This window comes from Spea bombifrons, chromosome 4 (assembly GCF_027358695.1).
Source record: "Spea bombifrons isolate aSpeBom1 chromosome 4, aSpeBom1.2.pri, whole genome shotgun sequence".
NCBI lineage: Eukaryota > Metazoa > Chordata > Amphibia > Anura > Pelobatidae > Spea > Spea bombifrons.
In genome coordinates this window covers 9,119,772-9,128,956 of record NC_071090.1, presented here as the reverse complement: position 1 = coordinate 9,128,956, position 9,185 = coordinate 9,119,772, and the positions used below count along the sequence as shown (strand labels likewise).

The window sequence follows — 9,185 nt, the reverse complement described above, 5'->3', positions numbered from 1 at the left end:
AGAAGTGTAGAAGAAGATTCTACATCTTACCCAACACAGGCTATTTTTGTCTTTAAATCTAAGTATTAATATAAAACTAACCCTATTTTGTGCTGTATGTGGAAGCTGCCATGTTTATGTTGTATCACTTAAATTAATATGATAGCTGAATAGTCCCTTTAAATTTTCATCCCAAATTAAAGAGGGATTCCGCCCACTCTCAGCTACCTGGCTTGCAGGAGATCTATACATTAGCATCACAGCCCGTTGAGCGTATATTTGGTGTGTTAGCTTGTTATTAAAAAAGCGGACAATTAAAGAACCATTACATCTCTTAGATGAGGATTCTAGACGATTATCACTAGAATAAGAAAAAGTCAAAGTTGACAAACAGTTGATGAGCCAAAAATAAAAAATTAATGGTTTCATTTTTTTTTTATTACATATATATATATTTAATCAATAGCTTATTTAAACCAACATCTTGGCCGTGGCATGTGTATTATTGTCAATATTCATTAAACGCTAACATTTTAGCGACAGCGGCATTCGTTTTGGTTAAGCGTAAAAAGAATTCTACACATATCAAAATGTAACGGTTTCTTAACATTAGAATAAGCGAATAATGAAGCGGTAATTATGTGCCAAGATGTCATGAACTTAAAAAGTCTTGGAAACAGGAGCAGCTGGCAAGCACGTAAATCGGTGAAAGGCAACGTGCTATAGCAGGGGTGTCCAAGCTGCGGCCGGACTACATCTCCCATAATGCTCTTTCAGCTAAGGGGCTGGCTGAGGAGTACGGGAGATGTAGTCCTGCAGCAGCTGGAGGGCCACAGGTTGGACGCCCCTGTACTATAGGGATGGATGATCGGACACAAGAATTGTCATAATCCAATCACACACAAAAACACTTTTACTAATATTTTCGGTGTTTCAGATAATTAAATTATTTAATCTTTGAGAACCAGATGTGATGAGCAACGCACCCCTTTGCCACTTAAAGAGATGAAGCAAATGAGTATCCCCCTTTAATGTAAAAAATGGGGGTCTAGTTACCATAAAGGCAGTATAAGCTACTACAGTAAACATGTGACTAGCACCCAAGGCATCCTTATTTTATAACCCACCCGTAGTGTGATTTTTTTTTAACATTTTTTGTACTTTTTATTAGCCACAAAAGAAGCGACGACGGCATAATATTTATTCTTCGGAGCATCTGGAACACGCGCTAAGGATTTACTAAAGACGTGGATTCAGCGGTGAATGTGATTCTCGGAACAAAAGGACTTGGACTTCTGGAAGGGAAGGAACGATGTCACCGGCACCTTTATCCAGGCCGTACGGATAGAGAGAAGGAAAACCGTCAGGATATAGTTGTGTTATGTTTGGTTAAAAAAAATAAAGACTTATATGTGAAAGTGTAACCCATGTCGCCACTACAGCCGGGAGATAATATTCTTCAGAAAATTCCGCATGTCCGCCACTACAGAGATCCGTCACCAAGCTGTAAGAAAGTAAAGCAACGATAAATAAAATGTTATCATGTGAATCTTAGGATTCAACGGAGTTTATTCACTAAAGCAAGAGTTGGCAAGTCATGTATTCCACAGCCATGGCAAGAAGAGATCTCATACTGATGGGGACGGCAGCGGACTTTGCCGGGATATTCTTCTTAGCAACCGCATAGCAATCTAACATTATTGACTGTGAGAAAATGCTGATATTATGCGTTTGCTGCTCTTTTCTTGTGCCGGCTGAGTACGCAGGCAGACAGGCGGGATTGCGGCGGGCAGGGCCGACTGCTCTGTTATCCCAATTGGTTGACCCTACAATTAGTGAAGTTCCTTCAAAGTCACACTACTGACCTATGGTCTTATGTCTTATGACCGTACCCCTATAATAACCAACGGTGTATTCTTGCTGACTAGTCCACAAAACCCCCATTCTCTTCCAACAGTTACTCAACCATTACACTTAATATTAATAAAAATTCTGTAAAGAGGCTCAGTATTGAGTTGTATTATTGTATCACCTCCCCTCCTTATGATGTCATTGTTCCAGTCAATACGGGTAGGCGTGTGCGCTCACCCATCTGCGCCGCTTTCAAAGCGGGCCAGTTTAAATTTAACATTCGGTGGTTGGACATTGTGGTTGAATAGAACAATTTCTCGAACACTATTTCTGTCTGTAAGGACGGGGTGGAGATGTACTTTGGCTCCTCTAGTCAATAACAAGTTCGTATGTAAAGTTAGTTGCCATCACATCATACATGTGCGCCTAACTGTATAAAGGCTATACATGATTATTTCACGTTTTCCCCTCTTAAATGGACACTATAGTTCTCATTTTAAAAAACTATTTTGTATTTTTTTTATAGTTGCTATTTATCTTTAATGTGCTGCCATGAGTATTCAGCACTTTTGCGGTCGCAGGCATTAAAGTGCTGGGGTCACCCCTAGTCCAGTGTTTTATCAATGGGGAACTAATGATATGCGTCTCCTGAGACAAAATAGCAAAAACTCAAGCTAAGAGCACATGGTGTAAATTCCAATATTTTTATCACAAGTATGTCTAAAAGGGTGAACAAATAAACTACTTGAGCTCACATAGCAATAATTCTCCACATTTCGGGAAACACACACGTTAACGCGGGAGGAATCAAAAAGTGGAGAATTACTAGCGACTGAATTACTTTCTCTGAGGGCTTTATTTTATCTCACAAGAACTTTACATGGTAAAGAGTCTAAGCCATGAGTTTTAAGAGGACTGTCCATCATATGGTAATGGAAAAGTATTACTTTAGTAAATACTAAGGGGATTATGTAGAAAAGGTGCAGTTAAAAGTTATTTTGATTGCCCAAAAAAATGTAAAAAGCACTTTTTGACATATTTCTCATGTTTATGACACCATTATACATACATATGCATGATATTTCATTGGGTTACTAGTAAGAAATAATCCCCTTGAGTATACACATTTCGGGACACACACCTAGGGACCACTTTAAGTCACTTTGCCGGTTGTGCTGTAAGTCAAAAGACACACAGTGATGGACAAATGGACGATCGCCAACTCTCCTATAGCAAATAAGATAATTACTCAGAATGAAGGCAGGCACAGCAGGGATTATTTTTATAGCATACAAGAGCACCCCCTGGTGGTGTATGAATCATACAGCACACGCATAAAAAAAACCAATGATCGGCTTTCTTGCACTAACATGGCCAACTTTATGGAGGGTCATCCTTAGACAAAACTTAAATGTCTTCTTATCACCGTGACAAACAATGGAATGCCCTTGCTGACTCATTCCACTGGTTGCTATGGTGATTGCAAAAGTTGAAAAGTTTTTCTAAGAAATCATTTTGGAATACAAAAGGGACAAACAGCTTAGATGCCACCCCATTGTTGTGACTTATGGTCCTCCCTTGACCAGCCAGGTTGAGGTCACCATTGGGCGACTCTCACGCTGCTACCATCTTATGATAAAGAACTTGAGGTCACCTTTTAGGACGTTCTTCATTTGTCCATTTACTTGGCTCCCAAATATTTAGCTTCCTTTCCAGTTTTCTTCAGTGTTTCCAACAACACATCTACAGAGTGTCCAGAGTCAATTACGACCGTCTTGTTGGGCAAATCAATTTCAAACTGAACTCCTGGAATGATATTGAGACAGATACAATTGTCAGGTTTCCAAAGATATAATAAGTTGCCTGCATAAAGATGCACTTTGTTGAATTTGACGGCGAGGCGATCTCTTCCCCCCACAACGTTCAATGTTTTCCTCTAGTAATAAATATAGTTTTACCTGCAACCAACATATATATCTTTTGATGGAAGCCTCAGCCCTTACCCTGTACATATCGCACACCGAGCCAAAAAGCTGGGGCTAGTGTATACAATAATAAAAAGTGCATGTAGGGGTCCGAAGTGCAAAAAGTGCTTCCCGGCATGTGCAACAAAGAAAGTGAAGTGCACTTAACCTCACACATCACCATCATGCACAGAGCCCAGAGTCTTGGACCAAAGACTAGGGACAAGTTGCAACCCGAGGTTGTCCTAAAGTAGGGTGACCACATGTCTCGGATTGCCCGAGACAGTCCCGCAATGGGACTTCAAGTCCCGGGCAGCCTCAATCCGGGACAATGCCTTGTCCCGGAATGAGGAGTCTGAGTGAAGGAGGTCTCAGCCAATCAGGAGAGACTTCTCAACTCTCCTGATTGCCTGAGAGTTCAGAAGCCTCTCCTGATAGGCCGATTCCCTCCTTCACACCAACTCAGAGTAAGATGCAGCCAGCACCAGGTATGTGTGTTTGACTCCGTGTGTGTGACTGTGTTTGCGCACTCACAGTTTTGGTTGGGGCTCATTACTGTGGGGAGCAAATAAGTGCACGAAGATCACCAAGATGCTACATGGCTTTATTTTCACTTTCTATGGTCCGTTTGAGCCTGGTGAGGAAGAACTTTTTATACCGGCCAAAAGGCTGGGCCAGGCTTACATGGCACTTTTTCACCTGATTTCACGATTGCACTTGTTTGTGTGCAGGCGTGCCTATAATTTTTGTGAATAGTTGTGTGTGTGTTTTTTGTACTGTAAGACGCAGAGCAAAACGAAAATGGACCCTGATTTACGGATTTTGAACACTGATAATTCCGCAACGGAGCTGGATCCCTACATCTTGGTGGGAAAGAGGGTTGATGCTTTATGGCTCCCGTCTCTTCCTGAAGTTTATATTGCACTATGAGAAGGACCAAGAAGATGTTGGGTTTCTAGCTTCCGTTGCGGCTCTTAAAATTGAGCACTAGAAGCACCTGCACCTCGGTCTTCGATAACAAAAATAAAAAAATAAAAAAAAATAAAAGCTTGTTCCTCTGGCTTCTTAATTGATACTCAAGCTAGTTAATTGATAAAAAGAAGAAAGAACCGGGGATAAAACATTTAATCCAGCACAAAAAAAAAGATTTATTACTACATTTATTGATTATGCTCCTTTTAAGGTATTTGGATTTATGCCGTCCAGCTTTGACATCATACCTGCTTCCATCAAAAGGCACTACACATACAGACACACATACACACACTAACATCCCTAGACACCCTTTTCACAAAGCGACAAAGAAGATTTGTCCTCCTGCTGAAGTTCTGGCAGGGGAGGGAAGGGGTTACACATAATTTGGGGGAGTGTGGCCCCCAGAATGAGAAGATCTGGAACCTGGCGATCCACTGTAGCTCCTTTTCACTTTTCCTTTTGTTTTACCCCTAGCTCTTCACGAGATAAGGAAGCCCTTGGGTTGAGATTGTAGGCCAACCCAGTGAGCTTCCTCAACCAAAAAAAAGATGAGTCGGCCCTACATTATGAATTGTTCAAAACTGACTCCACCTTCGTCACTGAAGAACACCCTTCCTAATGCACAGATGACATGAAAATCTCATGGATTAGTGAATAAATCCCACCATGCTGCCTGTGGCAGTCTTGCTTCTGTGTGCTTTTGGGAGTCCATTGACTGGAAGAACTGGCTTTAAGTAGACTTCCTTGTTTTATGTAGAACAGCTGGCAATAAAAAAAGTGTTTTTGGAGAAGACAAGCGTCTTGCGCTAGCTGTTAGATCTCGTTCACCAGTAGAAGATGTAAAAATGCAGGCACTGGATATGGATGGCAGAACCCCCCCCCCCCCCCGCATGTTACTTAGTACTTACCTCCAAGCTTGTTCAGGACACGAGTCACAGCATTTGAACATCCACCGCAAGTCATATCGACGAAAAATTCTTCTTTCTAAAGCAAAACAAAGTCAAGAGATAAGATTGTTCGGTTCATAAATGTGTTTATTCAGATGGCTGAGAAATAGAATGCTGATGTCACTTAAAACTTTTGAGTTCCACTAAGAAATGTGGCATCCCAACTGAAGTGATGCACTTTTCATCCATAACCATATTCCAGATGATGGGACCCCTGGCCAAAAAATCCCACTGAAACCTACCATGTACAAGTGTTCTAAAAAATAATTAAACTAAACAATAATAAGGTTTTGCAGACAAGGAACAGGCATCGGGGATAGACGACTGGGTCAGATCTCCAAAACTGAAGCTCTTGTGGGGTGTTGCCGGTCTGCAGTGGTTGGTACCTATCAAAAGTGGTCCAAGGAAGGAAAAGTGGTGAACCAGCGACCGGATCACGGGCGGCCAAGGCTCATCGATGCCATGGGGGCGTAGGCTGGCCGGTGTGGTCAAATCCAACAGACCAGCTACTGTAGCTCAAATAGCTTAAAAAGTTGCTGCTGGTTCCGATAGAAAGGTGTCCGAACACACAGCGCATGGCGGTTTGTTGCGTATGGGGCTGTGTAGCTGCTGACCAGTCAGGGTGCCCATGCTGACCCTTGTCCACTGCCGAAAGCGCCTACAATGGGCACAAGAGCATAAGAACTGGACCAGGGAGCAATGGAAGAAGGCGGCCTGGTCTGATGAATCTCGTTTTCTTTTACATCACGTGGATGGCCGGGTGTGTCACTTTCTTGGAGAATACACGGCGCCGGGATGCATCAATGGAGGCCCCACCTCACAATTTACAGGATCTGCTGCTAAAGTCTTGGTGCCGGATACCACAGCACAGCTTCAGAGGTCTAGTGGAGTCCATGCCTTGATGGGTCAGGGCTGTTTTAGAGGCAAAAGTGGGACCTACACATTATTAGGGAGGTGGAAATAATGTTATTGCTGATCGGTGTACATGGAAGAAGGGTTGGAAAGATCTCACCTGTGACCCCCATACAATGAGTGCATACTCATACTGTTCAGCAGGACAGCAATTCCACAACCTAACATAATCCGAGGGTTTAGATGTCTACAAGGGGTGGATAAATTGGGGCGCCTGTCCTCTCTGGCCTATGGAAGTTTGTTCACAGCAGTAATGCCCCAACGGTAAGTAACTTAGGGCAGTATGTTCATAGGAATAAGGAAGAATATGGTTTTATGGAGATAGGATTATAACATGAAGTTATTTCAAACGTTCAGCTGCAAGTAAATATTTAATAAAGATAAGAGTGCATGATCTCAGCGGGAGGAGGACGGTTATCATTACCCGGCAATAAGTTAAACAATCAGTAACATGATGTGTTGCAACACAGAACGAAAGTGGTTAAGGGGTAGCTGGGAGACGGGCGGGCAGTTAACCCCTGGTGATCGGTGATCGAGATTTTCAGGTCACTAGCAGTTCATGTCCACTTAGACCATAACTACATGCCAGGGCTTTCCTTTGCATCTCAGGATTTTTACCCCAACATCTGGGTCTCGGGGTCAATGGGTAGATTCTCCGGGTCAAACAGACTCTGATTTCATGGAACCTGAGCATCCCAGTTGGTGCCTTTCTCACTTAAAGGGACACTCCAGCCATCATACGCACTTTAATGCATGCGGTAGTTGAGGGGACCCTTCAGGCAGCACTCATTTTTGCACAAAGTGTGTTTTTGGATTACTACCAGTACTTCTGAGTGTGCTCGGGTCACCCCCTGGGCTGATTATCACCGCATTGTAAAAATGCTGGCTGAGCATCATTGGAGTTGAAGCCTTATTGCGGGCAAGGTGTTTGAGCCATCTTTACCTCCACGGTCCTCCAAGTAGCCTATTGCATACGGCAGGGGCGTCCACCCTGCGGCCCTCCAGCTGCTGCAGGACTACATCTCCCATAATGCTAAGGGGCTGGCTGAGGAGGATGGGAGATGTAGTCCTGCAGCAGCTGGAGGGCCGCAGGTTGGACACCCCTGGCATACGGGGTATTTCAAAGCTGCTGTTCCACCTAGAAGAATCATGTATCTCACTCAACCTACCAGTGCCTGATTTGTGTCATGTGACAATATGTTCCCAGCAAAAAAATCATGAATAAGACAATTTGTAAGATTTAAGAATTATTTCTGGTTGTTTCTAAGGTTGTATTTAAGTATTACATTTAGCAGGGTAGGACCACTGGCTCAAAGGATGCCCCACCCCCGGCTTATGGATTTACTATAATAATACGGCTGGTTTAAAAAAATGAGATTTAGCGAATATATTGTTTTGCTCTGGTTCAGGAGTGATCTGAGCGCATAAAGGAGTAGTGCAGAAAGGATTTGTTTCTAGTTCAAGGTACTAATGGGAAAAGGGAAATTCTGTGAAGTTATGAAAGTGTTAATAGCGCTTATTAAAGAGGTGGATACATTGAGAAATCAGAGTCACGCAGAGCGCGCATGCGTTTCCTTAAAGGAACAGTGGCACAAGTACTTAATGCACACCCACACACCTGTGCATGCGCTTAAAGGATTTTTTTTGTATTATCGCCTAAACCGTGCAACCTCTTAAGGCTTCGTAGCAAGCTGTAATTCCACTAGAACAACCTGCGGCCCTCCAGCTGCTGCAGAACTACATTTCCCATAATGCTCTTTCAGCTAAAGGGCTGGCTGAGGAGGATGGGAGATGTAGTCCTGCAGCAGCTGAAGGGTCGCAGGTTGGACACCCCTGCACTAGAATATCGGAACATCTGTAGCGGTTGCCAGCAGCTGTGGAACTACAGCTCCCACAAACCCCTGCTCCCCCTCCTGTAAGCCCATGCATGCTGCCCTTTTTATTTCGCAATCGGTCGTTGGTCTCATCTTAGATTCAGGAGCCATATGTCTACCCCATGCATGTTTAATCCCCTCACTGTATTAGCCTCTACCACTTCTCCCGGGAGGCTGTTCCATGTATCTATCCCCTCCCTTTCAGTAAAGTAAAAAAAAAACTTCTTCAAATTACATCTAAGCATCTGATCCTCTAGTTCTAGTTTATTGCTTTTTGTTCTAACATCTCTTCTTTCGAAATAAGCTTCCCTCCTGTACCTGGTTAAATCCTTTTAAGTTTTTAAATGTTTCTATCACATCTTCTAGACTAAACCTAGACAAGAACAGAAGGATGGATACTTCTTCTTCTAAAAGGTCTTCTGCAGCAGCTGAGGTCCCTTTTAAAAGAGGGGGCATTGCCAGCTGTGCCATCACACACAGGACGAGCCATGATCCCATTAACCGGGTCACACTGGTGACTCCCACCACCTACCTCGGTCAAGTCAGACCACTTACCGGCATTTTAAAGGCAGGCAGCGGCTCCCAGTGTGTATGAATGACAGCTCAGCTCTGTTCTGCTGGAAGGGAAGCTCCGCTCTGATGCAGCCCTGCTTCCGGTCTCATGATGGGAGGCGGGGCTGCTG

The 9,185-nt window shown here is 43.5% G+C and overlaps 1 protein-coding gene across 1 annotated transcript; it reads right to left on the bottom strand.

Annotated features, from left to right (window-relative positions):
* Positions 1-425: 425 nt before the first annotated feature.
* Positions 426-9,180, bottom strand: ATOX1 (antioxidant 1 copper chaperone). The gene is made up of 4 exons (XM_053461846.1): positions 9,058-9,180; positions 5,678-5,753; positions 3,485-3,636; positions 426-1,483 (listed from the first exon to the last, which is right to left on the bottom strand). Exons 1-3 carry the CDS (start codon positions 9,061-9,063, stop codon positions 3,512-3,514), a joined length of 207 nt encoding a protein of 68 aa, XP_053317821.1. The 5' UTR covers positions 9,064-9,180; the 3' UTR covers positions 426-1,483; positions 3,485-3,511.
* Between the last annotated feature and the right edge of the window lie 5 nt (positions 9,181-9,185).

Excerpts from the sequence above, each read along its gene's own strand:
- ATOX1 (XM_053461846.1), bottom strand. Across the intron at positions 3,637-5,677 it reads TGTCCTGAACAAGCTTGGAG|GAGTTCAGTTTGAAATTGAT; the intron begins GTAAGTACTAAG and ends ATATCATTCCAG.